Genomic DNA, 18,975 nt, shown 5'->3' with positions numbered 1-18,975 from the left:
AATAAAATGCTGGTTAAACCTCAGCAGAATTAACGTGTCAAATTCTGGGCACCACAATTAGGAAGGATGTCAGGGCCTTAGAAAGAATGTAGAGGATGATTACTAGAATAGTGCCTGGATGAAAGCTTTCAGTTACATGGAGAGACTAGAGAAGCTGTGCCATTCTCTTTAGGGCAGAGAAGATAAAGGAAATGTTTGATAGTGGTGTTTAAAATCATGAAGGGTTTTGAAAGGGAAAATGTTTCCAGTGAGAGAATGCTCAATAACTGACAAAAGAACCATATGCAATCTGAGGAAATTCTTTTACTTAATGAGTTATGATATGGAATAGACTAGCTGAAAGAGTAGTGGAAATGGTTTCAATAATAATTTGCTAAAGAAGTCTGGATAAACGCTTGAATATAGCAAAATTAACAGAAATATGGGCAAAGTGCAAAGGAGTGGAGCTAACTGGACAGCTCTTTTAAAGAGCTGGCACGCACACAATGGATCAAATGGCCTCCTGCCATGCTGTATCATTTGACAAGTCTATGAACATTGAATGCCTTACTACAAGTAGCTATTGAAGAGTTGATGAGGTTGGCTACATCCAAGCCACATATCTGAAGCAATCATAACATTTGGTCCGACTTTAACTTTCATGAACATTATTCTGTTCCAAAGGCAGTTTATCTTTGATCCTTTTTACTTCAATATTTCTGGAGCTTCTTTTCCATTTCCTGGTTTCTAGAACTAACTGGAGCTTGCTTTTTGCATCTTACTCTATGATATGGTTTTTCTACTTGTAGCAGAGCTGAGAGCTGTTGACCCTCGCACTTCCTAGTCCTAACTGCTATAAATACAACTAAAACTAAACTCAAAAAGCATTCCTACCCTAGCGGTGACCTAAGCAATGACTTTATACTTCTGTGTTTATTTTTCATGCCGTAACCCTCTCTAAGTACAACAGAAACAGAGTTTGGGCTGACCAAACCCCCCTACATACTAACGCTTTTGTCCAGCATTAATCAAACTGTCGGTTTACCCTTCCTTACACAGAAACACTAAATAAAACCCACTTAAATCGATACTTTTTTAAATTTAACAATGCAAATATAAATTCCTTAAAACTACATGTTTTCCTGACAGTCACCTGTGAACTAGTGCAATCTGTCTCAAAGAACAAATGCTGTGAACACAAACTTTGCACATAGACAGCCCAGCAGTTATCGAGTTTCACTGTTCAAAGGTTTTTCAATGTGTCAGTTTCAGTAAACAATGACTGTCACTATGTCAACCCTGGATGAATTCCACACAGCTCCCTGGCTGTTTCCGACTCGATGAGCTGAATGGCCTACTTCTGCTCCTATTTTTTATGAATGCTGGGTTAAATTCACAACTAACTGCTTATTTCTATATTTATGTGACTGACTAACAGCTCCACAATAGTTTGAAGCTTGTCTCCAAATGGGTGCTGGTTAAACCAGGAGATAGGTGGAATCATATTGGGTTCTCAACCTGATGCCACTTTTCAGAGTTTTAACCCCAACCCACACCAGAGCTCCCTCTCCTTGGCAGTTAAAATTTTGCCCCATCTATCATTAAAAATCAAACTGGGTAAGTATTTGAAGAGTAACAATATAGATATAGTGATATATATGACAGGGAAATAGTAAATGGTTCCAGTTAAGGAATCAACACAGGGTGTAGTAAACGGAATGACTTCCTTCTGTAATTTCCATAATAGTATGCATATCTAATATAGGAAAATAATCATCCACACCTCTGAACATGAGAAATACATGCACAGTCAAGTATAGTTTAAAACGTTCTGCTTACTACGCACACAAATTTACACATACTGAATATACATCAAATATTGATTTGTGTTGACTAAGATGTTTATCTAGGAGCCTGTTAGAGCAGTCCATTTCAAATATAACAATAATAGCATGCTAAATCCAAGTAGTGCTTTGACTGCCACTTGCAACATTCTTAACATATGTTTGAGTAAGCAATAGAATATTTTAAAATTATTTAATACCAAATTTACTCTTGCGTGTTATCTCCAAAAATGATATTCAAAAAATATCCAATTAGTGGATTAACTGCAAAAATATTTAATAAAATGATGGAACAGTTTTTTAAAATCATCATTTGTGAATATTTTATTTGCATCTTTTGAAGTCCTTCAACAATTACAGTGTTGGAGTGCACATCTTACAGATTATTGAAAAGTACTTGAATAAGAACAAAAGACTATCTGAAAAATCTCTGAGAATATATGACTTTATGAACTCTTACCTGAGCACCGAAAATACTCTAGCCATTTTGCCAATGGCTCGAATTTTGTTCCTGATGACCTCTTTACGAGCTGCAGCTGCGTTTGCTTGGAACAAAAAAAATCAATTTGGTTCAGATAATACAAGCTTAAATATTTTTGCACTTTCTTAGAACAAAATGCCAAACTCTCAAATAAGGTTTCCACGTCAGCCACTGCACCAACATTACCTGAACCAAAGTTACACTCTCCATCCACTGTGACCATCGAAGTGCATAATCCAGCCAATATGCACATCACTTTCACCAATGTCTCACTGCTATTGTGCAGCTCAATAGGAATTATTTCATTTCTTCACCTATTACCAAGCTAATTACAGCCAGCGCATATTTGGTAATGATTTCCCTTCTGGCATCTGCACCATTACCTCTTGAGGCCCTCAAGGATCTACTATTAGCCTTCTCTTCCCCATCTTGCTGCCTCCTTCATAACATCATCCATTTACATGAGATGAGTTTTGACATATTGCTGGGCGATGTCCAATTCTACCTCTTCAGAATGTTTGTCTGCCATCCAATCTTGGGTGAACTATAATTTCCTCGAGTTAAACATTGGGAAAACTAAAGCGATCATCTTCGGTCACTGCTGCAAATTTCACTTTTGCCAATTGTTCCAACCCCCTTCTCAGGTTGAACCAAGCTGTTGGTAACCAAGGATCCTATTTGACCCCAAGTCATTTCTATCTCAGGACTATCGTAATCCCCATGACATTTTTCATCCATGCCCTCCCTCAGCTCATCCTCTGCTAAAATTCCCATTGGTCCCTTTGTTATCTCTAGACACATCCATACTAATCTCCCATCCTCCATCTTTCATAAAATTCAGATCATCCAAACTGTGCTGCTCATATCCTATTCTGCTCCAAGACCTGCTTACAGGTCTTGATGTACATTGATTACTGATGTACATTGGACACATTCCTCCAACACCCCCAATTTAAAATTGTAATCTTCTTCATTAAATTCATGATCTTCCTTAAAACTCACCTCATGATCAACCCTTTCTTTAAACTTCTTATTTGGCTCTGTATCAGTTTTTGTCTTATTAAAAAGCGCTGGGGACATTTCTCTGTTTAAGTATTGTGTTAAGAATGTTGATGTTGGTCTAAACCAAAAGCAGATTTGTGCATAGGCCATAACCTTCACAGACAATCAAAGTCTCAACCACATGAAAGCAGCTCTTTTTCTTAACTATTCAGTACGTTGCAATGTTAAAAATGCTCCTACCATCAAATATCTCATCTCCATCTGTCATTAGTTCATCATCGGAGCAGATATTTAGAACATTCACCAACATCTCTGTCACTGAAACAAGGAAAGAGTTGAATAAACATTTCTGAGCAATGCCATGAACTAACCTTGAACCTCATCCTCCACTTCTCTATTGGGAAAGATGCTAACGAGGCCAATAAAAATCAAAATAAGAGGGAAAGAAGTCGGATGTGTCACTCCAGGCTGTTCTTGATTACTTCTAAGTGGTTTTACCAAAGTAAACCAAACCATCATATAGTCTGGGGAAATGAAAATGGTCCAGAGAGACAACATTAAAGATGATGAAAGAAAAAAAAAACAATTTCAACCTGAAAACATCAAATATTAACATTTTAAATCTTATTGGCTGCTTTTTCACATGTTGTGGTTGCATGATCAGTGGGAGTCAAATCCTAATAGTCATACAGCAGTACCGATAAATAATTTGAAGTTTGTGGTCATTTCTATTCCGTGTAGTCAATCAACTCAATTGCAGGATAAAAATATCAATCAAAACACCATGTCATGTGGCTCAATTGATAAGACCCTTATGTTAGTAACTCGAGTTTAGTTTGTAAAGAAAAATGGAAGTTTCTTAGGAATATCTGTTTGATGGTTTGCAGCTGAATCCATATTGGTAGCAGTTTTGATTTCATTTAAGGATAAGTGAGACTTAATACATTATAGTATTGAACAGCAGTTTGCAAAGTGTAACTGATGATTATATTGTTGTTTACAATTGTCCTTTAGGTTGTACCTTTTGCACAAGCATTTACACCTGCCTGGATTGGCATCGTCCAGTTTATTACACAGAAAATGATCCAAGCTTCCTCGGATATACCCCAGAAATGAGAAACACTGAAAAATCTATTCAATAACGTCTCTTTGATTTAGTCTAAGAACAACATTTTTCTGTTTCCATGGTGATGACATAAGGACCTTGATGACAACAGGTTCTAATTAAAGTCTGTTTTTTTAAACATGCTTTGGCCTAATTCTAACAAATCATTAGCAAATTTATTACCAAGACTGCCAGCAGGAATTTGTCGGTGCAACTGTATAAGGCATAAGTGATACCACACCTGGAGTATTGTGTACAGTTTTGGTCCCCTTACTTTGGCGACAGTTCAGAGGAGGTTCACTAGATTCCAGAGATGAGGGTTTGTCTTATAAAGTGAACTTGAGCAGTTTAGACTTATACTCCCTTGAATTTAGAAGAATGAGAGGAAATCTGTTGAAGTATATCAACCATCGCCATCATCCCGGATGACCACTTGAGAGCTGACTGATGGTGATTTAACCTAAGGATCACCACATCTCAGGCAAGTGGCAAGGTTGAGAAGACAGGCTTTCATGAATAATCTCAGCCAGTACGGGAATATATGCGGATATATAAGATGATAAAGGGTATTGACAGGGAAGACGTAGAGAGGATGTTTTCTCTTGTGGGGTAATTTAGAGCGGGAGATCATAGTTTTAGGATAAGAATTGGAAGAGTTAAAACAGAGATGAGGGGAAATTACTTCTCTCAAAGGATTGTGAATTTGTGTTATCCATTACCCTAGAGTGCAGTGGACGCCAGGACATTGAGTAAGTATGAGGAGATGGAGAGATTTTAAATTAGTAATGGATTGTGGAGAATGGGCAGGAAAGTGGAGTTGAGGCTGAGATGAGATCAACCATGATCGTATTGAATGGCGGAGCAGGTTCAAGGGGCTGAATTGCCTATTCCTGCTCCTAGTTCTCATGTTTATAGCTTTTATAATGATAGTGTAGCTTTATTAATTTGCTAGCCGTTAACTATAGCCTGGCACAGCTAAATTCTGAAAATTAGTAAAAGGAATTTAGATTGTGATATTTAGATAGCTCATAAACTGCATTTTCCCATGGACGAAACCCAGATAAAAGATAAGACTGGCACAACTTGGAGCTTTTAGAGGGAATTCTGCCATAGATGAGGTCAGTTGAGATGTACTCAGCACCTGCAGTCTGAACGTTGTGGAATCTGCAGAATAGAAGTTCTAGTTAAAAGCATGGGATCATTTAACACTTGAATGACTCTATGAAAGGCCTGATCCCTGGAAACACCTCCAAAAGTCCACATTCCTATCACTGTGGCCTTGAGGCAGAGAAGCTATCTCCAGCACTCACTTTTTCTTACTTTATATCCTTCTGTTGAAGGTTCTAAGTTATCAGTGATCAATTAAGTACATATATTTCAAGCAACTTAGCATGATATAAAGAAAACCATAATATATTGTTCAGAAAGCTATAGTTTTCCATGCCATCAATCAATCATGAAATCAAAAGGTTCTCCAGTGCTCCCTTTACCTGTATAAAAGTGGATCTTGTGAAGTATAATTTCTCCCCAGCACTCAATTATCCCAATCCAAACTCGATGTCCATCTCTAGCTTAATCCTCTGACAGGTCCTTTGGTGTGTTTAACTCTACCCTGATTGTTTCAACATTTAGGTAATTTATTGATGAGGTACATATCAGTTTCTTGATGATTTAAAAAGTGCATTCATTCTCCTAAGCAACTTACTATTTCATGCCACGTTGTTAACAAGTAACTGCATGTCTGAGACCCATTCTTCAGTGCAAAATCACCACGTATTTCTGCCTGCTAGACACACTGGTGTCCCAAACCATGTCGCAAGTGACATTTGATACAAGCCATTCTTTGGCTTTTGTGTGACCTTGTCCAAAGATTGGAAGTATCTAGAGATCTTTGCTCATCTACCCCTGCATGATCCCGGCATCTTTAATATTGGGAAGACTACCAAACACAGGATTGGATTTTGCTTTCCCAAATCCGGTGCACTGCCCCTCCCCCTACAAATACTGATGAAAAATTTGGCATAATGATGTTGGCTCATTACCCCGATGTCTTCGCACCAGTCTCCGATAATACAGAAGGTGTTGAAATCGAAGGCCCACCTGCAATTTTGAAATTATTAATTAACAAGCTACTAAACTTATTAACAACCCAACTATCTGCAATTTTTCATCATCATAGAAATCATAGAATCATAGAAACCCTACAGTGCAGAAGGAGGCCATTCGACCCATCGAGTCTGCACCGACCACAATCCCACCCAGGCCCTACCCCCACATATTTTACCCACTAATCCCTCTAACCTACGCATCCCAGGACTCTAAGGGGCAATTTTTAACCTGGCCAATCAACCTAACCCGCACATCTTTGGACTGTGGGAGGAAACCGGAGCACCCGGAGTAAACCCACGCAGACACGAGGAGAGTGTGCAAACTCCACACAGACAGTGACCCGAGCCGGGAATCGAACCCGGGACCCTGGAGCTGTGAAGCAGCAGTGCTAACCACTGTGCTACCGTGCCGCCATCATCCGCTGCATTTTCCGGGAATCGGATATAAAAAAACGTTCTGGAGTTTTTTTAGCTATTATGAGGCAGCACAAGGGCAATAGAAAAGGCATGTAGCTGAGACCTTGGCTGAAAGAAGCAGTAGATTCTGTTGGACAAGGTGGCTGCATCTGTATGTTTCAAGACTTTTAAAAGATTTTTTTTTTGCGCCTTTACTGAATATTAAAGACTGATTCTAAGAACACGGGGGGTTGCACAATTCTAGCTGTGACCATGGAATTATCCCTCTGCTGCATTATGTCCTGGCCTACAGTGCCAATTGTGCTCGATTCCCACCCACCACCCCTACCTCGGAACCACAAGTTTCTCAGAACACACAAGTTATGTATTCACACCAGCTTCTGAATTATATTACTCTGGGAATGTAGCTGCAACATGAAATTCAACCCTATGTTCTTTTTTTATACTAACTCAAATTCACAGGTGTTGTCAACATTTAAAACAGCATGAGAAACATTGGCCCAAATCTTCCAGTTTCTGGATTGTTGGCCACTAAATGTATGACTGAAGATACAGGTCAGGGCAATGAGGAAGTGCTGATGCACAGAACTGTGTGTGAATTTTCCAGGAAGCTTAAACTTCCAAGGGACAGTTCCCCGCTCCCTGGTGTGCAGCATGCTGACCCGCAGTACTTACCTGAACAGTTATCCAGGAAATGTTAAGACAGTTTAAACCCTGGTCAAACACATGGGTAACTGTGCTACTAGCCACCACCTACCCCGCCCCCCCCCCCCACCAATCACATCTCTTGACCAATGTACCAAACCTTCAACCATCAGACTATCTCCCTCCCACCACCTGACTATCCCCCCCCTCCCCCCCGCCGACTACACTTGACAAAACCCCCCCAATCACCCAACTACCAACTTGATACAAGCCAATTACCCTTGACCATCCTCCAGACCCCGACTACCCCTCATCCACCTACTCACCTTACTTAGCTCACCACCTACCCATTCACCTCACCCACCAACCTTCTCACCCACCTCATCAAACTATTCACTCGTCCGCCTACCCACTCACCCATCCACTCACTCATTTATCCGCTCACTCATTTGCTAGAGCACATTCATTTATTAAAAGAATGGACCTTAAAATACTTCCCAGAATACTGCAGAAAAAATAAGGGGGAGGGCGTGTCTTCTGTGCCGATCCTCTTTGCAGATCTCTGCATGGATTCTTGCGCTGAGGGAGTTCTTCTGGATGGTGCATTGGAGGTTTGGCTTTTTTAAAACACAACAAGTTAAGTGGACAGTTTTTGGTCATAGCAACCAGTGTTGGATGCAGTGGTTCCGAAACTGATCAGAAGATTTGGGCCTTTGGCCCTGATAACAACTACAAGGTAGGAAGGGAGCAAGGGGAAGGCTTTGCAGTCAGGAAGCATGCTTTATTTACAGTGATAACTGACCTCCTTTCCTCCAGACAACCACTAATTGCCCATTCGACGTTTGACTGGATGCGGAGTGACAGCAAAGGTGAAAGCGATCAGACCCCTCAGTTTATGTTCTGCCTCTCTCACTTCTCTGAGAAATGTGAAATCCAGCCCGTGGTTATTTAAAAAATTGATGGACAATGCTAAACATCCCCAAGCAAAATCTATCAATTTACTTTTCTTATATACACTTTTCTGACTTCCACTCAAATGTATGTTGACACCAGAGTGAATTACATCCAGGTGATTTATTCCAATTCAAGTAACAAAACGCTTTTAGCAAAAATCCCATTTGGTGTAGTTTTCCTGATTCCAGCCTGCATCTTAAGTGGGGAATATAATTAATTACCATACGTTATTATCCAATTTTGCTTTCTAAAAACTTCCTCCCTGAATATACTGTGATGAGCAGGATCACCTAGATAGCTTTGAATGATCTTGTTTTGATGAAAACTTAATTATCCCCTTAAATTTCAGATAATTTTTCCCTTGAAAGAGAAAGTCATATCAATTTATCTTTAAAGGAGCATATTTCATATTGTTTAACAAAGCTTGTAATTACAGAACAAGAGGACACAAGTTCATTTCATTGTAGCAAGTCAGAACCAAGACAATAGATGAGAGGAAACATCTTTAGACGCCTACCACATAAATGATCAAGCATATAATGTAACAGTGATTTCAGTGTTGATGAATGATAAAGACATGTTCTATGAAATGTTACTGATTACAAATTAAATGCTGTAAATTCTTAAGTTTTTCTTGCGTCTTTTATATTCCATTAAAAAGTACAACATGAGAATTGTCCACATGAATATCTTGCAGAAAGAATAAGATTTAATGTTCCCAGATTTTGGCACTCCATTGCCTGTCAGCATGTTAGGTTTTACAGCAAACTTTCATAATATATTTTCTTTATTTTCAGAAGAAACTTTTCTTTAACAATGAGAAAATAGGAATTTTCATCGATAATTTCATGGAGACTTATTAGAATGGACTGCATAATTAATTTATAGAATTTGGATGAATTGAACACAAAATTTTAAATGCTGAGAATTAAAGTCAATATAATTTAGTGACTAATATTACACTAGAAATTACCATAACTATATATTAGTCTTTAAAATTGACAGACTTTGTTGAATTGAAACATACAATTCTATTCACATACCTTTCTCACCAACAAAAGGCAAGGACCAAGTAAAGACATCCATAAAATTTGGTAGCCAGTAGGGATGGGGAGAACAGTTGAATTGCCGAATGTTCATAACATTGTTCTCATACTTCAATACAGCAGCTAAAATGAAGTAGAGAGAGACAGTGACAAAGAATTTAGCACACAACCAGTTACTTCTGTAATTACCATAATAGCAACTGCAAAAATGTCCTTATACTAATTTTAGTTGGGCTAATCTTGTAGTTAATTAAGTAATTAGCAATCATATAAAATTTTTCAAGAACATCAAAGTGCTTTAAAGACAATGGTGAAATTTTGAAATGTAAATATGTTCAAGGCTTGTTAATTGTGTACTTCTGTCCACCAGTTCCAGGTTCACTGTACAAGTTAAATAGTTTACTACCAAAATCTCTTTTGTTGTTTTAAAACTAGCATCACTGTTCTCTAAGATCAAGTGTAGTATGAAGAGGATGCTGTGCTTGGTTGAGGCCACTGGGTTACATTTAAGCTTCATATTCATATGAAGCAATTTTTAAAAGCGGCATCTCGGCCTGTTGGCTAAGATGCAAATGAGATCAAGCCTTGGAGGAGGAAACCTCCCTCTCCTCCAATCAGAGTTGTCAGGGAGAAAATCGGACCTCTCAGGGACAAAGGAGGGGAATTATGCTTAGAACCCAAGGGAATAGGGGAGATCCTAAATGAATACTTTGCATCGGTATTCACGAAGGAGAGGGGCGTGTTAACCTGGAGTGTCTCGGAGGGAGGTGTTGACCCTTTAGAGAAAATCTCCATTACAAGAGAGGAAGTGTTAGGTTTTTTAGGGAATATTAAAACTGACAAAGCCCCAGGGCCTGATGGCATCTATCCTCGACTGCTCAGGGAGACGAGAGATGAAATTGCTGGGCCTCTGACGGAAATCTTTGTCGCTTCTTTGGACACGGGTGAGGTCCCTGAGGATTGGAGGATAGCGAATGTGGTCCCGTTGTTTAAGAAGGGTAGCAGGGATAACCCAGGAAATTATAGGCCGGTGAGCTTGACGTCCGTGGTAGGGAAGTTGTTGGAGAGGATTCTTAGAGACAGGATGTATGTGCATTTAGAATGGAACAATCTCATTAGTGACAGACAGCATGGTTTTGTAAGAGGGAGGTCGTGCCTTACAAATTTGGTGGAGTTTTTTGAGGAAGTGACAAAAACGGTTGATGAAGGAAGGGCCGTGGATGTCGTCTATATGGATTTCAGTAAGGCATTTGACAAAGTCCCACATGGCAGGTTGGTTAAGAAGGTTAAGGCTCATGGGATACAAGGAGAAGTGGCTAGATGGGTGGAGAACTGGCATCGCCATAGGAGACAGAGGGTAGTGGTCGAAGGGTCTTTTTCCGGCTGGAGGTCTGTGACCAGTGGTGTTCCGCAGGGTTCTGTACTGGGACCTCTGCTATTTGTGATATATATAAATGATTTGGAAGAAGGTGTAACTGGTGTAATCAGCAAGTTTGCAGATGACACGAAGATGGCTGGACTTGCGGATAGCGAAGAGCATTGTCGGGCAATACAGCAGGATATAGATAGGCTGGAAAATTGGGCGGAGAGGTGGCAGATGGAGTTTAATCCGGATAAATGCGAAGTGATGCATTTTGGAAGAAATAATGTAGGGAGGAGTTATACAATAAATGGCAGAGTCATCAGGAGTATAGAAACACAGAGGGACCTAGGTGTGCAAGTCCACAAATCCTTGAAGGTGGCAACACAGGTGGAGAAGGTGGTGAAGAAGGCATATGGTATGCTTGCCTTTATAGGATGGGGTATAGAGTATAAAAGCTGGAGTCTGATGATGCAGCTGTACAGAACGCTGGTTAGGCCACATTTGGAGTACTGCGTCCAGTTCTGGTCGCCGCACTACCAGAAGGACGTGGAGGCGTTAGAGAGAGTGCAGAGAAGGTTTACCAGGATGTTGCCTGGTATGGAGGGTTTTAGCTATGAGGAGAGATTGGGTAGACTGGGGTTGTTCTCCTTGGAAAGACAGAGAATGAGGGGAGATCTAATAAAGGTGTACAAGATTATGAAGGGTATAGATAGGGTGAACAGTGGGAAGCTTTTTCCCAGGTCGGAGGTGACGATCACGAGGGGGTCACGGGCTCAAGGTGAGAGGGGCGAAGTATAACTCAGATATCAGAGGGACGTTTTTTACACAGAGGGTGGTGGGGGCCTGGAATGCGCTGCCAAGTAGGGTGGTGGAAGCAGGCACGCTGACATCGTTTAAGACTTACCTGGATAGTCACATGAGCAGCCTGAGAATGGAGGGATACAAACGATTGGTCTAGTTAGACCAAGGAGCGGCACAGGCTTGGAGGGCCGAAGGGCCTGTTTCCTGTGCTGTACTGTTCTTTGTTTGTTCTTTATGTAGATCAGGCCCAAGACAGGTGTGAAGGCCCTGTCTTGTCAGCCTGGATCGGAAATGTCTCAACTTGTACGGCATTATTGCTACTGTGGCGGCACGGTAGCACAGTGGTTAGCACTGCTGCTTCACAGCTCCAGAGACCTGCGTTCGATTCCCGGCTTGGGTCACTGTCTGTGTGGAGTTTGCACATTCTTCCTGTGTCTGCGTGGGTTTCCTCCGGGTGCTCTGGTTTCCTCCCACAGTCCAAAGATGTGCGGGTTAGGTTAATTGGCTATGCTAAATTGCCCCTTAGTGTCCTGGGATGCGTAGGTTAGAGGGATTAGCGGGTAAATATGTGGGGATATGGGGATAGGGCCTGGGTGGGATTGTGGTCGGTGCAGACTCGATGGGCCGAATGGCCTCTTTCTGCACTGTAGGGTTTCTATGATTTCTATCTAACTTGTTGAGACTCTGAATTGGATTTGATTTGATTGAATTGGAAAAGTATTTTTTAAAAAATCACTGTTCTCTCAGCTTACTTTTCTCTAGTAAAAGTAAGTTTAGAATTACTTCTGCCATGCTCCTATCTATTATTTGTTACAAAAATACACTCCATTGTGGAATGTAATGATTCCACCAGGAGCAGGCACATTTAATTTAAATCGGGTGGCAAGTCATGGGAAAAACTACCACTGTGGGAAGACATCTCTGTCCTCCACACCTATCCCCACCACCAGGGTGGCCTGATTGACCCCAGACACTGTTCCACGTAATTCTCCTCTGAAGCTTCCATGGCTGTTCCATGTCCCAGGCTTCTTGTAGTCCCAATAGTGGCCATCGTTTCTGGTGGTGCCACTGGATCTGAAGAGCTGCCTACCATCCGATTCACAGGCAGTTTATGGAGGCTGGTTCCTTGTCCTGAAGGTTCAGCCAATTCCAATTGCTAGCAGACATGTCCATGTGCCTGATTAGGATTTAATTCCATTTGGAAATAGTTGTGATGGATTTGCCACCAGCTCTCCGGCCAGTGGATGGGAACACTGTGACAGCCATCAAATTCAGCCCCATACTCCAGAACTGCCTATTATTTGGATTGTAATCCAATGCCCCAGAGACCAATACAGATTTTGTTCATAATTTATTTATTCATTCATTCATTCATGGGATGTGGACATGCTGACTGGGCCAGCATTTATTGCCCACCTCAACTGCCTTTGAGACAACTAGCTGCCATGATGGGATTTGGACCCACATCTCCGGATAATGCCACTGGATTACCAGTCAAGTGACATTATCACTATGCCATCATCTCCCCATAGGACAGATGGGTTTCTACAACAATCCTGTAGTTTTATGGTCACCATTATTGATACTAACCAGATTATTCCATACTAAGTAACTGAATTCAAAGTCCCCCTCTGCCATGGTTAGATTTAAACTCATGTTACCAAGTTATTAGTCCAAGCCTCTGGAGTATGAGTCCAGTAACAGAACCACTATGCAACCATATCCATTGTTGGCTTCACATTTAAGTGTATGGTCAATAATTGCAGCAAACAATTAAATCAGAAATCAAGATTGAACCAAATTATTGAAAACAATGGGCAGGAATTCCTCCCCTCCCGCCCACCGCGTTTTCCAGCGGTGGAGTCAGCTTGCCATCGGTTGGCATGCTGACGTCTACGACCTTTTGCATTGTTTGCCGCCAGGGAAGTCACATGGGGGGTTGCCATCGGTGGGATTGGAAGATCCCGCCAGTGGGAAGGGCTGAGGCGCACTGAACGGCAGTATATAAGTTCTGCCCTTCTCATGAGTCACTGATTACAGAGCCACAGCTTTGTGGAGAAGTATCTGATCTAACTGTTCACTACCTCTCCAGGGAATAGTGACACTCAGAAAATGAAGCTGGGAATTTGCACCCGCATTCACTGGAGGCGCAAGTGACGACATGGGCACAAAATCCCATGAGAGTGAAAAAATAAGAATCTCACTGGCAAGATCTTGCGCATGATTGTTTCCACCCCTGTCATGGATGTAAATCCATTAACATAATTAGAAGGCTTCCCCGCTGTATCATTCGCCCCCCCAGATTGCGATTTCCCCCTTTGCTGATGTGATGTCACATCAGCGAGGTTTACAACAGGTCTGGAGCATTGTGAAGAGACCACACCAAGGTGCACAGGTATGGAAAGGGGGGTGGAGGAGGGATGTTGGGGGCGAGTGACATGCCCGACACTATCTCCTGGCGCCAGGGCCTCTTTGGGATGCTTCATAGGAGAGTGTTCCCAGTTAACGTGGCAGGAGGGGGTTCCATGTGTGCGTGGGAAGAGGGAGGTCCCTGTGTACGTTGGGGGGATGTTTCTGAGTGTATGTGGAGGGGGTCTGCGTGCTTGGTGGGGAGGGGGTGTCCTCTTTTTTTAAAAACAAGAGATCGGGAAACCCTTTAAATAAGGTGCACTGATCTCTGGAAACCCGACATTACGGCTTTTTCAAGCCCTGCCCCACCAGTGTGAAAGTGTGGGACACATCTCCAGAACCCTTTTCTTCTAAATGCTCGGCAATATGGTGAGAAATGCCGGCTGTGCAGTCAGTGAACAGGACACTGCTTTTCTTGCCTGAGCTGGCATTCATAAAGATAAAAGGAAACTTGCACTAAGAGTGGTCACCATTGCAACCAGCAAATGTCGCCATAGGCAAAACTATTGAAATAAATTAGCTGGTTACTGTCTGTGTCACAGTAGGTGTTGTGTCTGGTATATCACAAGCAATAAACCAAGAAAGCAAAATACCTTGAAATAATTTTGTATAACAATTTCCACAAATTATTTTTAAGAATCTTTTAAATCAATGTCCTCAAAATACACCATGAAGTTACTTGACACGTTCAAGTAAAGAACTTTCTAGTGGAGGGATTAACCTAATCAAATTAAGTGGTTTAAATGGCTTTGCTAAAAATAGTGGAGAGGGGAATTTCAGATGAAGGTTCTAAGCATTCGTCCACCTGCATTAAATGGCACAATTTCAGGGACATAGTTATGTGCTTGCATTGTGTGTGACCGATAACTCATGCAACTTTATTAAGGAATTATATTCCAGTTATAAATCATGATTAATGTCCTTTTATAATAACTAATCAACAATGTTTTTTACTAATTTTATGTCTGCTATTGGTTATTTTTATATTCTGTTTCAGATTGTCTGGGTGAACAACAGATTTATCATATAGCTTATTCTGTTTTGAAGAATAATAATAAGTTGTGTTATATAACTGGTGTGATGAAAATCAGCAGAATATACAAAGCTCTTTTGGAAAATTGCCGAATTTAAAACAATACTGTGTGAGAGTTTTGTGCCATGAGAATGTGGAATTAGAAAGACAAACAGATCAGCCTTGATCTTATTGAATGGCAGAGCAAGCTCGATGGGCCAAACAGCTTACTCCTGCTCCTACTTCATCTACATGTGCGTATGTATCCCCGAGTTGCTTCGGTGGGTGTTCCAGGCAGAGACCAAGGATGACAATTTCCGGCACGCCTGGGAGTTTCAGCTCAAGCGCAGAGAGAATCAGGGGGATGGGATGCGTCACGCATGCTCACTTCCCGTTTTTCTTTGACAGTTGCTTGTGGATAACTTGAAGCAGTTATTTTGCTGGAGACTTAAAGTTACTAGCCTCACTCAAACCGTGTTCAGTTCTGGTGGCGGTCAGAGAGCATCTGCCTCCAGGCCCTGCCGTGGAACAGAATCTGAAGGGTTCACCCATCCTGACAGCAGAGTGCCTGTGCTGTGGTATGATGCAAAATAACAATCATGGGATCGGGATTTTAGGGTCCAAGAAGGAACCCTCATGACAGTCTTGAGTTGGCTCAGCTCCACACCACTGAAATTCTGCCGTTAACTCCATGATGTTGAGGGGGCTAGGGTTCAGAGAAGTCCTGGGAGCCATTGGTAGCTTAATGCAATTGAGAATTGGGGCCCTCCACTTGAAGTCTCCAGAAAAAACTGCTTCAAGCCATCCCTGAGCAGCTGTCAAAGAAAAATTTGATCTGAGCATGTGCTTCAGAACATTATCGGTTGTTTCATTTATCAGCATAAGCCTGTACAGAGAGAGTGTTGCTCCCTTTACTTGTCATCTTCTAGTTTAGCTGAGAGGTGTGCTGCAGCCATCTGCGCATGTTCATATTCTTCCTGCCGACACTTCAAAAATGGAACCTTCAACTCCACTTCTTCCACAATTTCATCCAAATATTTGTTTACTCTTTCATTTTCCAATTCCTTTTCAAGTTTGTTGATCCTTTCGTTCAACTCAGCAACCGCTCCGCCGAATTCAATTGCCTTTGTTTTAGAATCATCTGCAGATGCTTATTGAAGTTTGACAACTGCACATGGGCATTCAGTGCTTCCATGTTTGATGACTGCTCCTTAGAATTTTTCAATTATCTTGTTAGACCTTCAATCAGTTTCTTAAAAGTTTCCTTAGCTGCTCATAATGTCCTTTATGGAAGGAAATCTGCCATCCTTACCTGGTCTGACCTACATGTGACTCCAGAGCCACAGAAATGTGACTCACTCTCAACTGCCCACGGGCAACTCAGGAGAGGCAACAAGTGCTGGTCAGCCAGCGATGCCCATGTTCCATGAGTGAATAAAAAAAGTCTGGATCTGCTCTTCTATTCATCCTTTCTGTTCTTCAGATTGTGTCAGCGTTCAAAATTTCCACTGCTATTTTTACAATGAAATTCCAGTACATTGTCAGTCTTGGTTTTTAATTTGGCATTCAACCAGCAGTTCTGATTGATCTAGTTCCTTTTTCATCATACTTATGGGAGACTTTTGATACTTAATGTTCATCAAGTTTTAATTGAAGGTCCACCTTGGTTAAACTTGTTTCGACAAGTTTATCACTTAGATGTTTCAAATTCTCATTCAAGTGTTCTACCTCCTGTGATAGATGCTCAGACGTTCTCATTTTTCATTATCTATCTCATCTTTCGGGTGTGACAGATAGTCCTCTATGCTGATCAGCTTTTCCTCAGCAGATCTGAGTTCCTGACGCAGCCTTCGACATTCTTGTATCCTTCATACTAACCTTTTTTGACCCAAGGCTAATTATTGTTCCACTTTGCTCGTTGTCAATTTTTAAAATGCTCATAGTTGCTTTTAGGGTAGTTACATCTGTTTCTTTATCAGTGATAAGCTCCTCAAGTTTGGCCACAATAAATTGGGGGAATTCCAAATAACCATTTTATTTACCAAGTTACTTCATAAATTAACTCTATTCATGGGAACGGATTGATAAATCCCATGAATACACTCTATTGATATTTCAGAAACATAGAATCATAGAGCCTTACAATGTAGGAAGAGGCCAGTCAGTCCATCGAGCCTGGGACAACAAGCATCTCCACATCATGACAACAATCCCACCCAGACTCTATCCCCATAATCCCACATATTTACCCTACTAATATCCCTGACAATAAAGGGCAATTTACCATGGCCAATCCACCTAACCCGCACATCTTTGGACTGTGGGAGGAAACTGGAGCACCAGGAGGAAATCCACTCCACCCAGACAGTCACTCAAGGCCAGAATTGAATCCAGGTCCCTGGCACTGTGAGGCAGCAGTGCTTACCACTGTGCCACCATGCTGCCCTCTTTCATCAATTCATCTGGAACACAGATTGTATCAGCCACCATCAATGACTGAACTGCCTAGTGTCTTTCAAATATTAATTTGTTTACTTTTGTTGGAAGAGGAAAGGAACCCTTTGAGAGAAAGCCTCCATAACCTTCAAAACCAGACTCACTTAATCAGCATTCTGGAAAGAATCCCCTTGACTATCCTGAGGCACATCCCCCATTCTAGTAGATGCTGAGGCAATATGCTTCAATTGTATCATTGTCATTATTTTAACACCCATTTCCTTTACTGGTCCTGCCTTTCCAAAGACTCCTTAAGCCTCCTTATTCTGCCACTGATTTATCATTCAGCATCCAACAATTTGCTTTTACATGTTCCATTTTTTGCGCTGCACTAGGAACCATCCGACAAAGTGTTTTACATCGCTAACTTTGGATGGTTCTACCATCTGATCAGTTGCCTCTCCCACTTCCCTCAACTGGGCCATTGAGCTAATCTTGTTTGTTTGCATCACCTTTATCCTATACTACCATCTTTTTTGACTGGAGCAGCTTCTGCCTCCTCTCTACAGCCAAAATCATTTCTATTACTCTAGTTTCTCAGAGGGTTTACAAATAGTGACCCATTGGCCCCCAGTTGCTTATCTGATGTATTATACCGATCTGCCAGAACTGCTGCTTCCTTTATTTTAGTGACCCTTTCAGTCTTCCAGGTATTATCTGATATTTAGATGATGTTTTGAGATTCTTCCATCATCATTAGCTCTCTCACAATCTGATAATTCTGATGAAGTTTCAGTACCCAAAATCACCTGACCCACAACATTATTTTCTCCCTAGTTTATTGCATTTGGTCTTTTAAAATCTGAAAGTTGTATTGATATGCTATGGAGACAAGCATTATCTATTGAAGTCTTAACTGTCTCATAATCTGAGGATTGTTTCCAAATGACTATAATAAGTTTTGACAAAGGGTCATCTGGACTCGAAATGTCAGCTCTTTTCTCTCCTTACAGATGCTGCCAGACCTGCTGAGGTTTTCCAAGCATTTTCTCTTCTGGTTTCAGATTCCAGCTTCCGCAGTAATTTGCTTTTATATAATAAGCATCCATTGCTTTCCCCACCAAAACACTCCGCAAAACAAGAGCCCATCTGTTATTTCCCACTCAGGTTTTGTAGCCACTTTTTCTAAAGAGATAAAAGATCTCCCATGTAAAAAATGGTAAGAACTCTCGCAACACCAGGTTAAAGTCCAACAGGTTTATCTGGTAGCACGAGCTTTCGGAGCGCTGCCCGTTCATCAGGTAAGTTCATCAGGTAAGATGTGCGGGTTAGGTTGATTGGCCATGCTAAAATTGCCCTTAGTGTCCTGGGAT

At 41.3% G+C, this 18,975-nt stretch overlaps 1 protein-coding gene across 5 annotated transcripts in view; it reads right to left on the bottom strand.

Annotated features, from left to right (window-relative positions):
* The window catches only part of LOC144505132 (protein phosphatase 3 catalytic subunit alpha-like), a 342,133-nt gene that overhangs the window by 29,778 nt on the left and 293,380 nt on the right, over nt 1–18,975 (bottom strand). For all 5 annotated transcript variants that reach the window (XM_078231023.1, XM_078231025.1, XM_078231022.1 and 2 more), the window contains 3 exons: nt 9,579–9,704; nt 3,547–3,624; nt 2,284–2,368 (listed from right to left, as the gene is read on the bottom strand). In XM_078231023.1, the coding sequence (XP_078087149.1) occupies nt 2,284–2,368; nt 3,547–3,624; nt 9,579–9,704 (289 nt within the window). The remainder of the gene's footprint in view (nt 1–2,283; nt 2,369–3,546; nt 3,625–9,578; nt 9,705–18,975) is intronic.

Source organism: Mustelus asterias, chromosome 16, assembly GCF_964213995.1.
Source record: "Mustelus asterias chromosome 16, sMusAst1.hap1.1, whole genome shotgun sequence".
NCBI classification, from domain to species: domain Eukaryota; kingdom Metazoa; phylum Chordata; class Chondrichthyes; order Carcharhiniformes; family Triakidae; genus Mustelus; species Mustelus asterias.
Note: the sequence above shows the minus strand (reverse complement) of the source record. Positions and strands in the feature narration are given on the sequence as shown.